We start from the raw sequence: 22283 nt of genomic DNA on the forward strand, positions 1-22283 counted from the left end.
TGAGTATAAACCAGCCTTTAGCCTGATTTACCTAAAGCTTTCTTTCTGTTAAAAGGGTTTGTTTTTCTGCTCCACTGTCACTGTATGCATGCTCAGTAGGCAGGATTGCTGCAAATTCAATGACACAATGCAAGTGTCTGTTCACTGTTGCTCCATGGTATTTTCAGCAGACGGTGGACATAAGGCAGGCCACACCCTGGACAGGTTTCCATTCTATCACAGAATCACATAAAACCATGCATATACACACTCACACCTAATTACCCCTGTTGGCTCCATCTTTGAGAAAGAGAGGCCTGGAGGATAGTGCAATGTCAGGCTGGTGTTGTATGAGTCATCACCATTATTATCCAAGGTTATCAACACACTGAAGCCATTATTTTCCGTCACCAATACTTCGTCAGACCTAAAATACAAATAGTATTTTATGGATTCATTAAGATTTAATTAAGGGAAACCAACAGCTTTACTTGTTTAAAAATACATACGTGAATCTAAAATCTACTTTGAGGTCAGGGATGCAGATTTCCTTGTCACAATGTTTTACAAAAGGAACCTGTAACAACAAAAAAACAGTTGAAAGATAAACAAACTGAGTATGTGTTTATATTTCATAAGCCCTCAGCTCCAGTTAAGCAACTGTACCCACATCGACCGTAGCATTCCTTTTGCTGTCCATGTTCAAAACTCCAATTGCATTCTCACTGTCACTTTGGGAAAAGTTTAATTTCATTTGGACTGGAGATAATGTGTCTTTTACACATCTCTGGAAAACAGAAGTAACAGTGTGAAGCATTCTTTTGCAAAAACAAGAGCAGAAACTTCTTTTCAGTAACACTGATGCCAAAAGAAAACGAATTATTCATACATGCATGAAGATAGAATAGTTGAAGCATGTTTTCTTGTCAGTCAGCTCTAAGGTATGTGTGATGTTCCTGCTTTTCTTTTTATTGTCCTGGAAGAAACCTCGATGTATTGGCCTGTTTGGATCCACCATGAGCATCAGAGAGATATTTATTCCTGGCCCTGCAGGGGATAACTGATGCATTAAAATAACAAATGGACAGTTACTGCTGGTTAAAATCCTATATTTGAGTTCCCACCTGCATTGGTCTTTGTTGCTTCCTCCATTACAAAGCAAGCTGCTACATTAACCATCGGTAAAATGTCATCCTTCACCTGTCCCAGACAGGTAATATTCTCAATGCTTATCATGTCAGGATAAAATGACAGTTTAGCCTCAACGTTTAAGACAGGCTTGGACCTGGAAGACACAAAATAGATCAGCTCATGCCACATTTTTTAAGAATTAAACTTCTCTTTATCTATAACTTTTTTCTACTGAAACACAAACAAAATCATACCTTAAGACAACCGCAGCACCTTGTGATCCCACAACAATATCTGGCAGCCTACCATCTCCACGATCAATATCTCCATTGATGGCTTGACCAAACAATCTCAAACTAGGTTTGAAATCTGCTCCAGTGATTCTCTGGAACAGCAAAGGATTAAATATTCAAACTGTCACATATTTTTTTAAACAGACAGGCAGCTGGAAAAAGAGAACAGCCCCAAAACAATTATGGAGTACTTATAGCAGGATTGGACTACACCCTTATTGGGAGCCTTTTGTGCTCCCCATTTCACCTGATTTAAGTCTCTAGTTGGTTTTAAAGCAGTGTCTGATGCTTTCTCTGTGAAAACAGACAGAAGCCTAACATATGCAGTTATTACTTAATATAGAATAGAAAATCCCTTTATTGTATCACAATGGGGAAATTGTGACCTTACAGCAACAAAATACTATAGAAAAAGTGGTCGCTCAAATGTGAACCTTAAGAAGTGTATGCTAACAGAATAATTGACAGGTTTCAGAATAAGCGACAGATTGAGACAATTTGTTCATAACTGCATTCCAACTCATAAAAACATTTAAGCATTTGATCAGTATAACACTTATTTGGACTTTCTATGCATGACTCCTTCTTCCTGCACTTGTTGGAATATGTTGAATAAACAGCTGTGTCACAATAAGTGTTTTTGCAGGTGAAATGTTCAGTAGGATTCTGTAGATTGAAACATATTTTCAAAAGTAGGTAATGAGTGCATCTTTTACATATTTCTAAGAAACACTGAATTTAATGATGATTATGCATTAGGAATTAGCAAAACATTGCTTTTGCTATATAATCACAACTCAACAAAGTCAATACTCAAATTGCAGAGGCACTAAAAACTTTGGTCGTATTACATTTAATGACACTGACTTTCTCAATCCTGCCCTTTATGTAGTGGTAATATAATTAAATTGGGTTTGCTGCCACACAGAATGGATAAGAGAGCATGACAGTAGAAGAAATCCCTATCCATGCAACAGTACCAGTAAAGTTCAGCAACTCTGAACAAGCAGGTTTTGAAGGCCACTAAAACAATGAAACCCTGGTGGGAAATGTCTGCATGCTTGTGATTTGTTAGAAGAAAAACAAAATAAAACCACATCACTGCTTAAAAAAAAAATCGGAATTCAAATTTTTTGGCTAGATGCTAGTTATGCTGCTATAGGCTTAGACTGCTGGAGTACATAGGGACCCCTTTTTCATCACTCTGCTTCATTCTATTTCTATTCTACTGCTGAGCAAAAATTGTTAGTTCAATCTCTAACATTATGCTCTCTCTGCCTATTCTCTGTAGCTTCATCTGTTCTGTTCCTGTTTGGCTGTGACACCATCCCGGAGAGAAATATCAGCTGTGCTGTTGCCATCAACAACACCTTTGTGTATAAATGTTCAAGATTGGCCTGTTTTTCAGTATAGTCTTATTTTTATGACTGTGACTAACTGTTTATGCTATCTTTCATCCTCTGACACGGGAGCGTGCTCGGAGCTGGTCTGTCTGGCTGTTTGTTTCCTGGACAGGGCCGCCTGTGGAGCTGGTTGAGAGTTGCCTTTTGTATCTCTGCTTCTTACTGTATGTCTACTTCTGTCTCCTTGAACCTCAATCAGCATCGACAGATGCCTGCCCACACTGAGCCTGGTTCTGTTAGATGTTTCTTCCTGTTAAACGGGAGTTTAACTCTCTACTGTCACTACAAGTATGCTTGGTGTGAGGGACTGCCTTTCAGTCAATGAGTTGGTGCAATCAGCTTTCATTAGAAAGAAAACTTTGAACCAATCTGATTTTTTCATCTAGTTGTGTTAGGAATCCAGGTTGTGTGGTCTGTTTTTGTGGTTGTTTCTGTGTTTTTCTCCCTCCACCACCAGGTGGTGCCCTGTCTTCGCTGTCCCTCCCTGCAAACCTGCGGCTCATTGGACCATTATCTGGAGGAGTATTTGAGCATTGGGCTGTCACTACCTCGAGGCCAGAGATTTTGCCAGTTTTGGGTACCCTAGCCAAGCTGAGTTTAGCTCACTCTAATCTAGCTTTTTTTCTCTGAGTCTAACAAGTTTTCTGTCTTTGCTCCCCGGCAGCTTTCCTGTGTTACTTGATTCCTCGACCTTCTCTCACCTGGAAGGATAAAACCTAGTTTACACTGAGCAGGGGAAAACCTCCACATGTTCCGTTCAAGTACCCGTCGTAAATCCGAGTGACAGTCCGCTCCATTACTCTTCCGGGTCCAATGCTTGTCAACCTGTCCGCCCTCCAACGTGTGCACTATTCTCTGGATTTACTACACAATCTGGATTCAAGGACTAACGAGGCCCCCCTCAATCGTGAGTCCCATCCTTGTAAAAATCTAAGAGTTTCCAAGTTTCCCACGGTACCTGAACTGCCCACTAAACTTCCCTTCTCACTTCCAGTTCCGGGTAAAAAGTGCCTTGAGATGACATGTGTTGTAAATTGGCGCTATATAAATAAACTGAATTGAATTGGATTGATAATCACTCCCAATGTACAGACACCTCTCATGTACAGAATATAAGGAAATATTAACAGGTGATACCTCTGGTCAAACCATTGTCTTATGCTCACATAAGCAGCAACATGTGTGACTTATGCTGGTACTGCTAAGTACCAGCATAAGTCCTGCCTACGGAGCCCCTCTGATGACATGGTCAAAAAAAAATGTTAATTGTGGCCACGTGTGCACGAAATACTACTTCGTGGCCACGCAATAAGTTTATCGTGCACACAAAATACTTATTAATAATATTAATATCATTCCTGGAAAACTGGGTAAGCAAATCGAGCGCGCTTTCTCTAAGGTCTAAGGCGCGCTCGATTTGGTTACCCAGTCGGTCTCTGCCAGTCACGTGACATTTGTTGCTAAGACGCCATTTTAGGTGGAAAAGGCGTAGTGTAAACAACCGCAGCATAGCTAAACGAAGGACTAAAGGCCCGTTTACATAGCAGCCTGTCCAAGATAAGTCATTACAGTTAACATAAGCCTGAAAACAGGGGCGGAATTATTGATATTATTAATAAGTATTTCGTGCGCACGTTAAACTTATTGCGTGGCCACGAAGTAGTATTTCGTGGCCACGATTAAAAAATTTTTTTGACCATGTCATCAGAGGGGCTCCGTACCTGCCTTCAAAAGGAAATGAGAAGGATTTGCAATGATCAAGCAATGTTTAAAAAATGTGCAGGTCCTGGAGATTAATAAACCTCATTAATCTGGTGTCAAAAAAGACTTCTGATAGTTAAGTGGTATGTTTTCCATGAATGAAAAACTCTGGCCCAAGTATAAGGTCATCCAGATTCTCAGCTGCATTTTCAAGCATTTTTTTTCTCTTTTGACCTAAAACTTGAGGTTGCTCTTCATCTGCTTAGTAATAAAATGTTTGAATAAAAGAAAAGTCAATACCTGGTGGCTGTTTTAAGACTTCTATGTTCCAGTGTTCAAACTTTTTGCTTCTCCCCACTTCTCTCAGCTCCTTTTAGTCTACTTCCAATATTTTATACTGAACGAGTTAAAGTCTAAAAACATGACAAACTTTCAGCAAATACCTCGTTACGATTGTAGTCGGTAAGTAAAAATATATGTTAAAATTTATCAACTCAGTTAAATGTCTTGATTTTATGGAATTCAGACTCCTATTGTTTTCTTTTTCAGATAGAATCTTTAGTTTGTGTGTCACCTGGCTGAAACGTTTGCGTATCCCTTTGCCTCTTTGTCCAAGGTAGATGTAAACAGCTCCTGCATTATCCTGCTCCAGAGGGGCTCCCACTGCAACATCTGTGAGACCATCTCCATTCAGATCTGACAGACTGGATATGGTGGTGCCAAATCTGCCCATGGATGGTGCTCGCACTTGATGCTCCCTTTTTAACTCCATCTAGAAGCAATAACAATAATAGTTACTGAATAATAAATTAATACAAAAACAAAACTTGATCCAAGCCTTTATAATGACACACCTCATCAGATAGAGAGTAGATGTAGATCATTCCTTCTTTTCTCTCCTCCGACAGATAAAACATTGGAGCTCCAACCAGCAGGAAGTCAGTGTTACCATCTGAGTCGAAGTCTACAGAGCAAAGCTCTGCACCAAAATAGGAACCAATCTGTAATTAGTGGATAAAGATTTTCCTGAGCTCAGTATCTCTAGGAAATAGCCTGCAAATTCAGTCAGATTTTCTGGTTTCATTTCCTATTGATATCATAAGCCTGCATACAACATGTTATAGTTTAATTTTGACAGTGAAATGATAAATTGAAATGCCATTTGTGTATGTTGGCAAATAGTAACTTCATTGTAAATTATTCACTCTTCCTCAAAATCCCAAGCAAAATATTCTCAGAGACTAGTTTAAATGGGAGCAGCATGGCGTCATTTAAATGATAGATGACCTGGTCCCCTGTTATTCTTTGTGTTGTGTTCCACTTGTCATCATCAGGTTGGAAAACTATAACCTGCCCCACATGGTCGAAACGCGGTGCTCCAGTGAAATATAGAGGACTGCCATTCCTCTCTCCAACAGAAAGAGAGTATCCTAAAAGTGTGAGTAGAAACAAAAGTTCATATATGCTTTTTCTTTTGCATTGCAGATTATTTGACACCAAAAGAAGTTAAAAAAAAAACAACTGTATCTTTGAACAAAATCACGGTTGTTAATTGATAGCTGTAATAAAAGAAATAATTTGAGTGAATTATTAAACATTGTTATACCCATGTAGGAGGCTTCTTGCATTTCAGGATCTAAAATCAGTTTATCTTGCTTTTGAGGCTCACTGAGAGCCCCACGCCAGGTGTTTGATCCCACAGAGCCCAGAATTAAGGTGTCCTGTCAACACAGATATTAATCGGGATTTAATATTTTTTTTGACACACATTGAAATCTTTTTTATTTCGTTGTCTGTTGTCTCCTTTGTGCTGTTATGCTCTGTGGTGGGGAAAATTAGGGTCAAGAAATACGATTCCAATAAAAAGCCAGGTTCTTTTTCGGTGTTTATTCATAACATTTTACTCTTTAACCAAATTGTCTGTGATTTGTTTTGACTCTGACAAATATCACAGCTTCTCCACTAGGACTCTAACAGGACATCATACTGTGAGGGATGTTATGATTGTCTTGTTCTCTTATTACTTTGCAAAGTAAAATAAAGTGACAACTGAGTGAAAACCATCCATCTCTGTTTATTTAACTGGAGTGAATTGTTAAATACTTTTTCATGCAACAGCTCTCTATTTTGTGTCCCTGTCATCTTAAATTTGTATGGAAGCAGACTTCTATATCTTCTGTATCTATTTGTGCTGTTTTGTTTTATTTCTCTCTTTTCATGCACTCTTTTCCCTCTCTCTCTCTCTTTCTCTCCCCTTAGATCTTATAACCTCTTTCCGTCTCTGTAGCATTAAGTCATTCATTCAGGGGCTACTTTTGTATGAAGAATTCTGTGTAGAATGGTGTCTCTTTAATATTATTGGTCTAGCAGTGCCTATGGGGATTTAGAGGGTCTACAAGCTGAACACCAAGACACATCTTACAGCTTACATTACCCCAACTTATTAAATTTGAATTCCTAATTATCGGGAGTTCATATGGAGTTATTTTGTCAAGGAGTTATCAGTACATCATATTTCAGTAATAAACGAGGCAGCCAAAGGTTTGACAAAACCTAAAGAAGAAAGCCGGATAAAGAAACAAAACATTACGTTTACCAACTAAACCAAATCTTAGTCATCACTTACTTTGTGTGATACAGCACTGAATCCACTTTGGGACATTTCAACAGTCAATTTTTCAGATCGAGTCACAATGGACCCTAAAGAATGTACAAACAGGGAAAAATGTAACAATGGGGTGAACAGAAAAAAATTATTTTGTTTCCACATTGATCAAACTTGAAAAACTAAAAACTGAAGAAATGGTTAACATTACCTTCTATATCAAAAATCTGCTTTTGCAAATTTTCTAGTAATCCTGTGAGTCCATCATAATTTTCAATCTTTAAGGCATTTTTGTTTTTTGGCTTTGATGCAATGTTTCTTAATTTTTCTAAATTAACATTTTTGACCTGAAATGACAAGAATAAATACATATTTTTTTAACCTGATGTCATTCAAAACCCCATTAGGTTTACACTGTGGCATATGAAAGAAAAAGCAAACTTCATCCTTCAAATAGCAGCAATTTTAAATGGTTCGCATTAATGGTTCAACATCAGTCAGTATTCTGCAGCCACTCAATTTTGATTCAAATGACAAAACATGCGGCTGCATCTGGTTATGTCCAGGTGTTGTTAGACAAGATTTCATGGTGTACTGTGCCATTACAGCAAACACAGGGACACAAAACCATTCACACACATGTTCTTACTTGAAAAATGATTAAACTAACAGCTTTTTTACAGTGGGAAGCCATGCAAGGGGAGATCATTGATACTCCTAGTAGAAAATCCCCAGGTTATAATTAAAAACCAGGACTTTTTTTGTGTCACTCAGGTTTACTAATAAAATACAAGAAACAAATAAATTACCACAACTGTATATGTCAATCAGCTACTACAGCAACCTGTTCAAACTTACTCCAATGACAATTCGAACGATCTCTTTACGTTCATAGGTTTCTACACTCTTGTGATTTCTATCAGTGTCACTTGGATCTCCATCTGTGATTATCACCACAGCTTTAGCTGCATCTTCCGAGGCTCCCGCTGTTTGGTTTTCAAAAATGCTTGACCTGAAGAAATGCAGACATTTAGAGAAGTTTAACAAATTCTAACACATAGACCTTACAGACAAAGTCTTGAAGCAAATGTATTTAATGTAACCAAACTTACAGTGTTAATTTGAGGGCTTTGTGTGTGTTGGTCAGATTCTTCATATGTTTTTCTTTTTTAAGTTTCTCTAAAGCTGTGCCATTGACATAGTCATTAAAGTCAAACACTGTTCTGAAGTCTGTAGAAAACTGAGCTGCTGCAACCTAAAGGAAAACACACATTATAGATCTAAAATTATGTAAAGACAATGGATTATACATTTAACTGCAAATATTTTAAATAAATTGATGCTGAAGTAGTGCAGTTACCTTGATAGATTTGTTTGTTTTAACGTTGTCCATGATGCCTCTTATGAAATCTTTATTTTTGTCAAATTCTGCTCCGGTCATGCTCTCAGATCCATCGAACAAAAAGACAAGGTTTACTTTTTTTTCTTTGCATTCTGGAAAAAGTTACAAAAAGATAAATTTCAGTATTATATAGATTTGGTAATATACAAAAGAGGATAAAGATTAATGTAAACAGTACATTTTTTAACTTGGGTCAGGGTCATCTTACCTTTAAACAAAGAGTTAAAGGAGGACAACTCCTGAAACTCATCTGTGATGTTATAACACAAACTGTTCAGGAAGACATTTTCATAACATGGATGAGCAAGACTTGGACTGCAAGCCTAAAGCAGAAGCAAAATGGTCAGAGAAATTGGATTACACACTTTTTAGACATTTGTTTTGTAAAATATTAGAGATTTCTCACAATAAACCGGGATCCTGAAGAATCTTTAGTTATTGACAAACCGAGATGTTTGGCCATATGTGACTTTTTCCCCGAAGAATCTGTAAAAGTAACATTTGATTCCAGTTATAGGTAATCGTTCTTACAGAATTAATAACTTGTTAAAACAACCAGTTTCTACAATTCAGTTGGAGTATGTGCAAATGGCAAATAAAAGATTGCACAGGTTCCTACTTTTAATTATTATTTATTATTATATTCATTATTATTAAATATGATCAATATGTATTTAATGTTGTCACAGATCATATGGACCCAATACATATTATCTCTTTTTTTATTACAAATAAGTTTTAATAAAAATGTGTTAACATCCAATACGTTCATTTATTCAGTTTGGTTTGGTACACTTCTAACATTAAAACTATTTAAACCCCTAAAAGCCTAATAACATTTCATCAAGCAACAGCATACATAAATGTAGTTGGTTAAAACACCATGATACACCTAAAGAAAATCAAATGCAACCAGCTAACTTCAATAGTCTGTTAACCAACAAATAGTCCATCTGTGTTAATTTGATCCCAGCACAGATACACCTAAGCATTAGTGAAAATTGCATCATTAAGACAGGAGACAGGTCAGGGATAAAGCTATAGACGCATTTAAAGCAGTTCTAGGTGAAAAACTATATTTCAAACTTAGAAAGTCTCTTACAACTTTGTTCAATCGATCTTCTGAACAATGATGAGGCACAGCTCCAGCAAACAGTTTAGTCCATGTGGCAGACATCCTGTCTACTTTTAGGCTCAAAATGTTCCTTTTTGATAAGGCGTATAGTTAGAGTGGCTCAGGTTATTGTGAGCTATCCATATCTCTGTAGTTAAGCTGCTATGAGCTTAGGCGCTGTTACCATGTCTAGTGTTTATCCCCTTTAGGCTCTGGAGGACAAAGGGACCCCTTTTCATCATTCTGCTTAATTTACTATCTACTCTCTAATTCGGAGGTCTTCAACATATTTTTCATCATAGTTGCTTCATCAGGCCTGGTGCTCTCTGTCGCTGTGACACCAGACTGGACAGAGATCAGTTGGGCTGCAACTTTTATTATATTTTATAGAGTTGGGCCTGTTTTTCCTTGATTAGTTCTGTTTCTCTCCTAGACACAGGCACTAAAATGGGTAATATTTTATCGGTTATTAAAAGATGTTTAAAGTATTTTACACTGCGGATATTGATGCTTAGTTTTTTTCCCACATCTTGATTATTGCTTCATCAATTCATATAAGAAAAGTACGAATAATTCCGAATAAAGCTGCATGAGTCGCTCTCTCATGTGTGTTTAGATCAAATGTTGATAAAATGCATGATAATCTTTTATGGTTAAAAGTTAAAAATACATTGCTGTATTCAATAATGGTATTTTTGTATAACGTTATAACAAATAAAACACCTTTAGTATTTATACACATCATTATCAAACGAAATGTGCAGTAGGAGGTAGTTTTATTTTATGTGGAGTTGAAACTAAATCAAATCAGTGTTCAGTTAGGTACAGGGAATGTGTGAATGCACTTCACTACCAAATACTACTAAACAACAGAACACTCTCTATCTCTTTCAAAACTTCACTTAAGAAATATTACCTTCAAAGAATTTGGAATGGTTAATGGTAATTTAAATAAGAGACACTGTTGTAAGGTTCTTGTTAGCTTGTTCTTTGATGTAGATCTATTTGGAGTACCAGTATTTTATCTTAATTATGTCTATCATTTATTTCAGGGGTCTTCAACGTTTTCTAGGCCAAGAACCCCCAAACTGATGGCGAGATGGAGTGGGGACCCCCTAGTTATATATATGGTATGAGATTGTATTATATCAAACTGCTAGTCACTCTATTACAGATGGAGTAATGTAACGAAAGTAATTTCTCCCTTGAATTATTAAAGTATTTCTGATTCTGGTTCCTGGTTGATGGGACAGGTGTTGTGAATGAAACGGTGCCCAGCTTGAAAAAGCTTCTGTGTGTCGCTAAATGTTTGCATTGATGACTGAAAGACATCTTCTGCCTCCATTTATCTGTTTACTGTAGTGTGTTAAATTCATGTTAATGTTTATTTAAAGAAATTTCCATTATAATTCTTTCTAGCAGAGCTACCTGTGTCGCTGGTTTACAGTTACCTTTTCTAACATAGAATTTATTCATAGATCAGTGCTTCTATGTTGATTTTCTATGTTTGCTTCTGTCTTTCTTAACCCCCAGTCAGCCTGGACAGAATGCTACGCACGCTGAACCTGGTTTGGCTGAAGCCCTCTTCCTGTTGTTACCGCATGAATGCTCGGTGTGAACGATCGCCTCAGGGTCAATGAAAGTATACAAGCCAATGTCTACTGTCACTACATGTTCATCCAGGGCGAGTGAATCCCTAAAGCCAAAGACTCGATGCAACAGGCTGGATTTCCTTAGAAAACTTATAACCAGTCGGTTTGTATGATTTGTTTTAATTGTGTGAGGTGCCTTTAGATAAAAACATGTCTGAATGGAGGTTGATGAGTGTGTGGACAGTATTATAGGTTATCCTGTATTTTCTAAATAGTAAGATAAATTTACACCTCAGATGTTTGGATTTATAATTAAAACATCTGTATTAGTGAACTTCCTTTTTTTTTCTTTAATAATACAGTGGGGGTATATGTGAAATGTTTGTATACCTTTAGGACTGAACCACTTTTCAGTTCCATCTTGGCCAAACTTGGCTATTCCTCCTGATCCATTCAGCCGCAGTGGTGCGGTGATAATTACCCTGTAAACCATAGTGGTGGTGCGATTAAACACAGAAAAGGTCTTTTAACAAGCATTAAAGCCTATGCTCTAATTATGAAGGCGTTAATATGTAGCATTAATATGATGAAAGGTTCCAAAACACCTCTAACCACAAACTCTTCCAACTCGACACAGGAAATGTTCAAAAGATCTTCAATCTATTTCTTCAAATCTCTTAAACTTATACAGAACCAAAGAAGTAGGAAGGCAAAACTTACCCTTTATTATTGGGCGACGAGTACTGAAGCACTTTGTACCCAAAGAAATCTTCCCGCTCACCTTCATGAACAGTAGGCTTGCCCTTGTCAATGTTGAAAGCTGAAGAAAACAGGATGGCTGTAGCTGAAAAGCATGAAAAGTACTATAAGTTTTACAAGCTCACAGACGAAGCAGCATGGCCCCTTTTTCTGTTACTGGGTGTAACTGGTGCAGGAGCTGGTGGACTGTTAAACACACTGGACCCCTTACAAATAAACAAGGGGTTACACATAATAGAAGCTATGACCATTTTAAAAGTAAACTTTCTTATTTCTATGGGAACTTTTTATTTTACCAATGAAATCCTATTAAGATCGGAAATATAGCAGTGGCACAAACGAAATATAAAATTAAACATATAAACATGTAAAAAATGTGTTATACAGTTAGAAAATTCACTATATTATTCCAGATATCAAAGTGTAAAAGGGCTATAAAGTAGAAAAAAATACAATAAAGAAGGGTAATAGAAAGCCAGTAGTCTAAATGTTTGTTCCTCTGTATAATTTTCCATAATTATGTTGGTCCATAAACCATGATAATAATTTTGGACATAGAGGACCAATGTCAATGTTTCATCTTAACATGCAACCCTCCCCCAATTCACTTTAAAAGACACCCCTCAAAAGTGTGCCTTGATGTCAAAATCACCACACTATACAGGATTGCTCTCTCCTTCTTTGAAGCTGCCATGGGGTTCACCATGTAAATGGTAAATGGCCTGTACTTATATAGCGCTTTTTCAAGTCAGGAGACTTGACCAAAGCGCTTTACACTACATTCAGTCATTCACCCATGTGAGTTGAAGCCATTATGGAAACCTAGGCCCAAGGTCCAGATCACCAGCCTGACCATTATTCGTGATGGCTGATTTTTTAGAACCAAACTAGTGCAAAACAGATTGTTTGCAACATTTTTCTTAGAGATTCAGAACCTTTAGATGCTGACAGGGTGAGGGGCCTTCAAAGTAAGACTGTGGCTGGAACAGAGGATAGCCCCTGCAGTGAACTCTCCATGCTAAGCCGCTAATGCAGGAGAAAAACTCAAGCTTTCCAAAACGGACATGGGCAGAGGTACAAGGTCTAGCACAGTTAGGGAGAGATTATGAAATTAAACAATATATCTTTTGATGAAATTGAAAATGGCATGTGTTTACTGTTTAGTATAGACACAGCTTATAAGATGGATCACACGAAACGCTATACCACAAAATCATCTCTGAGCTATTGTTTATGAAGCTAAAAAAAGAAATGTATTTCACTAAGGCTTTAAAAACTAATATAACGTTAATGTTCAAGTGTTTTCTCATATGCTCAATACATTTTTGCTATCCAAATTATGACCAAATGTGGGCTGCACAGTAGGGCATTGGGTAGCTTCCCGGCCCATGGTCTTTGTGCATGGAGCTTGCATAGTTTCCAGTGCATGCATGGGTTCTCTCTGGGTATTCCAACTTCCTCCCGCAGTACGCAAAAGAGGTTAATTGGCTTCTCTAAATTGTTTTGTGTGAGTGTTTATGTGCATGGTTGGGTCTCTGTGTGTCTCTGTGTTGCTCTGCAACACACTGGCGACCTATCCAGGGTATACCTTCACTCTGACCCCCCATATGAGTAAGCGGGAGAGGATGGATGGATGGATGGATTGATGGATGCATGGATGGATGGATGGATGGATGGATGGATGGATGGATGGATGGATGGATGGATGGATGGATGGACAAATGTCATTTAATGGGAATCATCATGTCTGCTAATGGTAGCTCATTTAAAGAAGATAAAGAATCACTTAACTTAAGGTTATTGGTTATTGACTAAGCAAATCATTTCATCAGACATTAATTGGCCAAATAATGCTTTATTTGCCTCCTGGATTTGCATTGTGAATTGCTTTGAAAACATTGCAATTGCACTAAATTAGTCAATAGCTAATTTGATCTCATCCAAGATTTTTTAAGATAAACATTGGTTCTCAAACACAAAATCCATGCTAGACCATGCAGCATCTAATTGATTATGGTTTTCAACCATGTTTTTTTCCTTCTTGGTCTAGTGGAGTTTCACCAGTTTTAGTCAAGAGTCTTTAACAAAAATATGTTTGATTTGCAGCTGAATGGTTTTTGTTAATAAACTCATATATTTGGAAAGAAAGCTGTGGTTATTTTATTCCATATATGTACAGAGTTAACTGTTTGACCATAATTTGAGCTTGATTCACACTTTCATTTGTTGTTCTAACACACAGCCAGCAGGGGGGTTATTTATAGCCAATATATGGCAATCTGAATATTATCTGATTAAATAACCATCCCTACTGGGGAGGGAAATAAATATATTAAAGTTATACAACAACTTCTATAAATGGCTGTACCATCCCTTAAGCATTTACAATAACTTTGAAACAGTTTGATTTTTTATGTGAAAGTCCTCCCTCACAGTTCTTTGTAAAATTTGTAGAATGGATGAAATTCTGATTGTTTATAGTCTAGCCACTCACTCTCAATAAGATTAGCTAGTAAGGGCGTTGAAGATAGAAAAACTCAGGCTATGATATGGCCCTATTCCTCCCTTGACCTGAACCAACTGACACTTGTCAGCAGTTCTTAAATGGGGCCTTACAGTGAAGGAAAACATTGCAATTTTTCTCTCCAACGAATGGAAGGGTTTACAGCACTGCTTCCTGTTTTTTTTTTTTTTTTTTTTTTTTTGTCAGTGTGTAAGAAATGGTAATCCGAAAGTTGCTTTAAGTCAGAAATTTTAACAGGAATGTTTTAAGTTGATGATTACATTTCTCACTTAAGCAAACAAAAATAAAAACATTGGAAAATGTGTGTTACTATTAAATTGCAAAGGAATTCTGCACAATGATAGCTGCCCACCAGTTTTGTTCGTATAGAAATTCTCTTAAAGAAGCCAAAACCTTATGTTTGAGGCTGATTTATTTTTATTTTTTTATTAACCTTGAACATGGTTAGTAGCAGTCCCAATGGTTAAGTGGTTAAACTCTTTAAATGTAATGTGGAAGACCTGTGTTCAAATCCCAGTCCTTGTCAGGAAAGGAATCTGGTGTATTTTCTTTACCAAGTTGTCGTTGTTCCTGGTTTATGAATTATGTGTTTCTCAACCACACTTCTCAGGGCCCACTCTCCTTCATTTCAAGTTGTGTCTGCCTATTTTATTTAATAGATTTGCAGGATGACTCTTATACATAAAGTTAAGGGCATGCAACAAGAAAAGCTACCTGAGCTCATCACCAATGCAATATGTTTAAGAATCAGAGAAATATTATATAAATATATATATATATATATATATATATATATATATATATATATATATATATATATATATATATATATATATATATATATATATATATATATATATATATATATATATATATATATATTTTACAGCCTGAACAACTTGATCCCAGTAGGTTTGTATGTTCGTACATTGCCAAAATATATGAGAGTGACTGGCATTCATCGGTCCACATTGTCTCCAAACATTGTTGTTGATCATAGAATAATTAATTTTGTAATTGAGGCGTTATGAATTAGCGAATTAAAAATAAATTCCCTTCAGCCTCCAGAGCTTGTGTTTTGCACATTGAAAGCCAGTCACTCTTTGACAGTCTCAGTTTTAACACTGCTTCCCATTTGGACTTTATATATGATGAGGTATTTCCATTTCGTTTTTGTAAGCTTTTATGTAGCTTAGATAAAACTTTTGTTGGGGTTTTCTTGTATGCATCTACAAAGAATTGAACCAACTCATTTCCTTCGGGTGATAATTCTTTCTCAACCTCATTGCAGAGAAATATTGATTTACTGAAATAGTTTCTCTTTGTTTTGTTGCAATCTGAAATGTTAGTTTTGTATAAAATAATAGTGAGTATTGTCAGATATTTAGGGCATGGTAACTTTGGTAACATCAGACTTTACATTTTAGTTTTAAAGTATAGTGACAGTACTTACGGACACTTGTATCTCAGGTGTGGCTAATATTTGTATGGAGGAAGTGAAAGAGTTTTTGCCTTGGCCTAAATACTTTAAATTGTTGCTCCTGTTTCCAGCTTTCATCCTTCAGTTTTCAACAGTCACAACAACCAATCTTCATCAGATGCCCAGTCTTTTTAATAGACTGAAGTCCTCATGTATCTTTGGAGTACTCTATGTATCTCCTAATGTGATCTTTATTGATCTTTTTGTGTGTAAATGTGCTTCTTGGCTGAAGCCCTCCTGTTGGATAATTTGTCAAACCAGCCCTGAATCAACCAAATCCTCCTTTGATCTTTGAATTAAATACAGGACATAGCGACTTTCTTCAATTATCAGTAGCCTCAAATTAATCAACTCCCTCAACTTTATAATTGTCTTTCTCTCAGACAAAAGAGAAGCAATAAATAATAAACAAATATTTTTTTTATTTCAATTATTCATTATTTCTGTAAATTAAGTCTTTACCTATAAAACATGTAGCTTATAGTCATGACTTTCAACCCAGTGGTAAAGACGTCCATGACACCTGGGTGAAAATCCAATCAAAAAGAATAGAGGCATAGCAAGCTGTGTTTTTTGTATTGTGTGGTGCACACGGAAAGAGATGGATGCCGCAACAATGAGGTTTACGGGAAACAAACCAGGACACATCAGTTTGACAGGAAATGAGCTCACATAGATCAGAACCTCTTAACCAAATTGAAGACAACTTTCTGTCACCAGAACTCTATATCATCAGGCTGAACACATCCTGATGAAGATAGAAGGGAAGTTAAAAGGAAAAAGTTTATTTGAAAAAGAAATTTTCTCCCTAAAGCCGGGCGTACACTGCACAGTTTTTTTCAATTGTTACACTCAGCTGCTGTGCAAACTGTACGACTAAGGGCAGTGTTTAGTCGCACAGTGTGAGTTCACAGCTCACGATTTATGTTCGGCCGGACGCTCTCATGCAATCTACCTGCTCACACTGTACGACAAAAAAGCACGTTGGACTGAGCTCCGCAGTGAGATGGAGCTGCTCTGTAGCTCTCTATCCTGAAGCCAAACAAATAGAAGGGGAATATGAAGCTCACTAGAGTCAACCACGCTGCCTTGGCAATGTGTGCAATTTTGTGCTGAAAGCCCTAAAAAGAAAAGGCGACAATGTATTTGGAAAAAGGACATGGATGAGCAAACATGGCTACTATGGCCTGTCAATTTTATAGACAGACCTGCATTTCACTCATTGCACCCCTGTCATGCTGCTGTGTTTACATCTGAGAGGAAGAATAAAAAGAAGAATAGTTGTTTGCACCCTAAGCGATTTGCCCACGACGGTCAGGGGAAAATCAAACCTGTTTGATTTTTTCCTGACCTCACGATTCCTGATCGGGAGGTGGTTGAGAGAGGCTGATCGCCCCTCGTTACCCCCTGTACACTACACGACTCACGACGCACGATCAGGCTGAAAGTTAGCCAAAACGACTGGAAAATCGCCCCAAAAATCGGGGCTTAAGCTTTTGTCAAAGCTGTGAGGGAATCCATTAAATAAACCACTGAACAGAACAAGAAGGCGAATAAATACTAAATATTGCCATCCCTTGAGCTCCCAGAATATTTAAGATATTGTGATATTGTGTAGAATTTTCTTTAAAACCAAAATCCTGATGCATTTCAGAACTGACCAAGCAGAATTTAGTTTGTCACATGGACAGATTCAATGCAAACTGAGCAGAATGGGGTGTGCCATTTAGTCCAATGAGTAATGTCAAGATCTCTGTACCAGGGAAATGCCGATGATGCATGGTTTAACAGAAAGAAGAAAATGATACAATTTTAAAATACAAGACAGATCTTTAAGAGAGGAGTGAAGGAGAAGGAGGCATTGAATCTCAGCTTTAAAAAACTGTTCAGTTTTAAGCCTGTTGCCCAATCAGTTTCAAACCAATTCATTCTTGCATGTGACTGTATATCTCTCAGTGAGCCGGGCTACCAAAAGCACTAGAAATGTGCAATTTTTATGGAAGATTGGCCAAGGAAGCTTTTCCTGAACAGCTTTAAAGTCTGGAGCTTCTCCCTCATTAGCTTTTCATTCCTTTAGATGAAGAATGAAATCTGGTGAAGATTCTCAATTATCCAAGTCAGAGTCGTTCCAAAAAAGTAAAAAAAAAACAATCGACTGGACTTTGTTTCCAAGTTTGAAGATGTTTCGCTTCCCATACAGGAAGCTTTTTCAATTCAAAATGTCAGGAATAGCGTTAGGCCAACAGGTCCTTCGTTTTCTTGAAACGGATGAACGGGTCCACCCCTTTGGAATGGGGGTCATTTGGCTTCTTTTATTAGCCTACAATGCCCCATACTTGTCTATGTTTCTGATAGGGGGGGGTTGTTAAAAGGAATTGTTGATCTGGCTGAATAGGTGAGGGCCTCCGCTCTCCTGTACTGGGGCTGGGGCTCCGATGATTGCGGCAATAGATTAACTCAATTGCTGCATTGTAGATTGTTGAGAGCTGAAATCTGAATCCCCCCCCTGTTTTAAGGTTGGTTTTTCTTTCTTAACATAGATGGCTTCCTTCACGCCCCTCACAAACCATCTATTTTCTTTGTCCAAAATGTGAACATTCTGTTCCTCAAAAGAATGTCCTTTGTACATAAGGTGAGAATGTACCGCAGACTCTTGTCCAGAGGAGGTCGCTCTTCTGTGTTGGGCCATGCGTTTGTGGAGAGGTTTTTTGGTTTCTCCAATATAAAAATCAGAGCATTCCTCACTGCACTGAACTGCATACACCACTCCATTCATATTTAGACTGGGGGTTTTATCCTTAGGATACACTTGCTCTCTTTTTAAGGGTCTTGTTTGGTTTGAAATGTATTGTAATTTTGCGTTTGGAGAAAATCCTCTTGAGTTTTTCTGTGATGCCGATGTTTTTGAGTTTAATCTTCTCACCGTTATGTTTTGCAGCATGTCTTTTGGATTTCCTTGATGATATGACAAACGCCCAGTTTGGCTATCCACAGGTTTGGAGAGCATGTTTGATGTTTTTCTGTTCTTTTTACTTGCCTTCTGTTTTTGTAGGGATTGTAAAAAGCTTCCTAGATGGGCAGTGAAACATCTTCCAACTTTTAAACAAAGTCCAGTTATTGTTTTATAACTTTTTTTGGAATAAAGAATGAATGTTTCCAACTCTAAAAACTTAAGTCTGGAAAGTTACACTTTGGTCAGTCCACAACATATTTTTCCTAAAACCTTCTCCAATTGGATGATGTTTTTGTTCAGCAAGTGTTTTGGTCTCTTTATTGTTGGATACTGAACACTGACCTCAACAAAAGGCCTCCAGATCTTTTCATGTTGCCAAGCAGTTTTTGTTAACTCTTGCACAGTTTGTCCCTTTGCTCCTAAATTAATTTTCTAGTATCAACCACTACTCTTAAGCCTTCCGTAAAAATTCAAAAAATATCCACTGGACTTGGTTTTCAAGATTTGAAGACGTTTCGCCACCTCTCCAGGAAGCTTTCTCAATTCAAATGTCTGGATCCGCAGTGAGTTTGAGTCTTATATAGACAACGCCTTGTATCGCTTGGAAACATGCAATAGAAACCGATGAATGGGTCGTTAGTTCCATCGTTAGCCTGTAATATCTGAAACTGTCTATGATTCTAGGGGTCGGTCGTTAAAGGGGGGATTGTCATTAAGGGGGGGATTGTCTCCTGTCAGGAGATTATTTTTTGAATTTTTACGGAATGACTATGACCTGGATGACTGAGAACCTTCATCAGCATACTCTTAAGCCTCTATTATACTCTTTTTTCTATATTTATAAACAACAGCTCTCAATGTGACAGTGGGACTTAGATGGATTTAATAAAAAGAGATTTGTAACCCTTTGATAGATGGAGCCTAGACTGAAGTTCAACTGAAGAAACTCATTGCCGTCTGCTCCTGTACGCAGGCGGCGGATGCACTGTGACTTCATTCAGATGACACCATTTCAACCCATCTCCAGCCCCTCCTCCACCATAGTAGCTAAAGCTTCATCAGTGTGTCATTCCTCCCGGACTGTTTCTGCGTTCCCTGTCTCTGCCAGAGGTCTCATCCCAACGGGGAGTTTTTCCTCTCCATTGTCGCTTCATGCTTGCTCATCATGGACAGGTTCTCTTAACCTGTGTTATCCAACTGGACTTCCATCTTCCAGGTCCCTGAGTGAAGCTCAGTATCAGCTCACACAGTCCACTGGATCTCCCCATAAAGCTCACCAGACCGTCTCACTAACCAGCAGTCTACAGACTGACAAACTTCAACTATCTCCATTTCACGACCAGTTTCAGGCCTGGGGGGGAACAGCCCTAGTCTTTGCTCCTGTTAATGCATATCTATCAAAATTAAGCTCTATGTTTCGTGCCGAGGTCTGAGCGCCAAAGACAAAGTAATTGTATCAATAAATTTCTCCTAATCGTCTTTTCTCTTTGTGTGAGTTTTTCAGATTGAGATATTACACAAATCAGTTATACTGTTCTTTGAATTTGTTTAAATATGTGCATGAGTTTGGGTTTGGCCTACTTCCTTTAGTCAAACTCATTTTATTCACACTTTGTATTTGTTCTATGCATCAGGCAATAATCAGCCTTTGGTAAAATAAAATCCAGCTCTCGAAAAACTATAGTTAATCACAGTTAGATTATGAATTAACGAGTTTCTATTGCAACTATAATAGAAACCATTGTTAATTATTGTGCATGTGGATAGTTGTTTTTTATCTTAATAAGTGAATTTGTTCAAAGTTTATGTTTGAACATAGTGAGGTTATCTTTGTGTCATAATAAAGGAAGATGGATCATCTGAAACACTTAAGTAGGCTATGTCAAGTAAAAAGACAAAGTAACTCAGTAAGGGAGGATATGTAAGTGTGCCTTAATTGGACCAAATGGTTTGTAAAGGAATTAAATTGTCTTGTCATTTCTGCTTTTGCTGTTGATGAGCTCTGTACGCAATAAAAAAAGAGAGAGAAGAGTTAGGCAAAACCCAGAAGTTAACACTGCCGGTAGACTGAGAAAAAATAGCACGAGTTGTTGCTCTCTTTTCTCACGCCACCCTCTTTTTAACAGTGCAGATATGCTTCTCTTGCATTTGGTGGCATACCTTTAAGCATCTAAAGGAAGCGGCAAAAAAAAAATGTTTTCTTTCTGTTCTTTGTTCAGCCAACCCAACATTACAGGCATAAAAAATAAGCAACATGTCTGTGATTCAGATTTTATTTCATCACACTTTGTCAATTAGTGGGATTCAAAAGTATAACCGTGCCATCTTTTCCACCCCTGATATTCCAATTTCAACCAACGCATCATGTTTTTTATCATTAAAATGAAAAAAAGCAGGTTTTAACCTTCTAAGAGTTAATCTGCAAACACTGGTGTGTTAAACTAAAAATCCTGAATTACCAGCATTGCTTAATTTTGTCTGGCTTAATTAGAATTTAAAGAGTATTTAGGGATGAATGATGTTTTTGGCTTTTTTTTTTTTTTTTTTTTTTTTTTTTTACTTTGCAAGCACCATTTCTTCTTCCCAATCAAAGGATAAAGGGATAAGATAAATAAAGCCAAAAAGATTCTCTAACTCTGGTGTGACCAGATTATTTGTACATTTCAACTATGGACTTTAATAATGCTTTTACATACATTAACTATAGCTAAATTAAATGTAATCAAGGCATGTCCATGTGTTCAGTGCATCTTTTCTTCATTATCGCCATATTTAACTTTAAAAAAGGTTTCAAAGAGCAAAAAACGGAACTGTTACAGGCAGTCAAACCTCTATTCTCAGCAGTCTGACTTTAAAAAAGCGCAATCCTATGAGACATAGCTGATTTAGGGATTACTGTGCATAAAATTACCGTTGCAAAGCTGTACCATGTCTGCTTTGTGGGTCTTTTTTAACTTTTTAATTTTTATTTTCAGTTCTTATATTGAAACGTTCTGTTTGCAAGAGGGGGTTTTGTAGAAATGTTTAGGTAACCAATAGCTCCAATTCACAAAATAAAAAAAATGGTAAGCCAAGTTTCATATCTGCATGGTTGGAGTTTGAAATGACATCATTTCTGTACTGAAGTTCATGAGAAATAAAAGTTTTCTAAAGTTCTGTATCACTTGAAAGCATTGTGCGTTTCTGATTAGGTAATCACAGAGACATTTTTAAAAGTAATTTCAAAGAAACAATTAACTGCATTTCATTGCATTTTTTGAAAAAGGATTATTGTTTTCCAAAAACGGCTGAGCAAAATCTTGCTGCAGTAGAATACATTATTTTTTTGACAAATTATGCTCTCAGTA

General features: G+C 37.2%; 1 protein-coding gene across 1 annotated transcript in view; it reads right to left on the reverse strand.

The window, feature by feature from the left end:
* The window catches only part of zmp:0000001082 (integrin alpha-D), a 31998-nt gene that overhangs the window by 8687 nt on the left and 1028 nt on the right, over positions 1-22283 (reverse strand). Inside the window, exons 2-20 of the mRNA XM_038278963.1 lie at positions 11941-12064; positions 11611-11702; positions 8921-9000; positions 8723-8837; positions 8473-8606; positions 8225-8367; positions 7971-8124; positions 7324-7459; positions 7134-7207; positions 6114-6228; positions 5795-5937; positions 5362-5508; positions 5082-5279; positions 1365-1495; positions 1104-1264; positions 869-1026; positions 650-766; positions 489-556; positions 265-406 (exon numbers count right to left, since the gene is read on the reverse strand). Coding sequence (XP_038134891.1) covers positions 265-406; positions 489-556; positions 650-766; positions 869-1026; positions 1104-1264; positions 1365-1495; positions 5082-5279; positions 5362-5508; positions 5795-5937; positions 6114-6228; positions 7134-7207; positions 7324-7459; positions 7971-8124; positions 8225-8367; positions 8473-8606; positions 8723-8837; positions 8921-9000; positions 11611-11702; positions 11941-12064 — 2432 coding nt within the window. The remainder of the gene's footprint in view (positions 1-264; positions 407-488; positions 557-649; positions 767-868; positions 1027-1103; positions 1265-1364; positions 1496-5081; positions 5280-5361; positions 5509-5794; positions 5938-6113; positions 6229-7133; positions 7208-7323; positions 7460-7970; positions 8125-8224; positions 8368-8472; positions 8607-8722; positions 8838-8920; positions 9001-11610; positions 11703-11940; positions 12065-22283) is intronic.

The sequence above is a fragment of the Cyprinodon tularosa genome, unplaced genomic scaffold (genome assembly GCF_016077235.1).
Source record: "Cyprinodon tularosa strain WSP-4 unplaced genomic scaffold, ASM1607723v1 ctg146, whole genome shotgun sequence".
In the NCBI taxonomy this organism is placed as follows: Eukaryota; Metazoa; Chordata; class Actinopteri; order Cyprinodontiformes; family Cyprinodontidae; genus Cyprinodon; species Cyprinodon tularosa.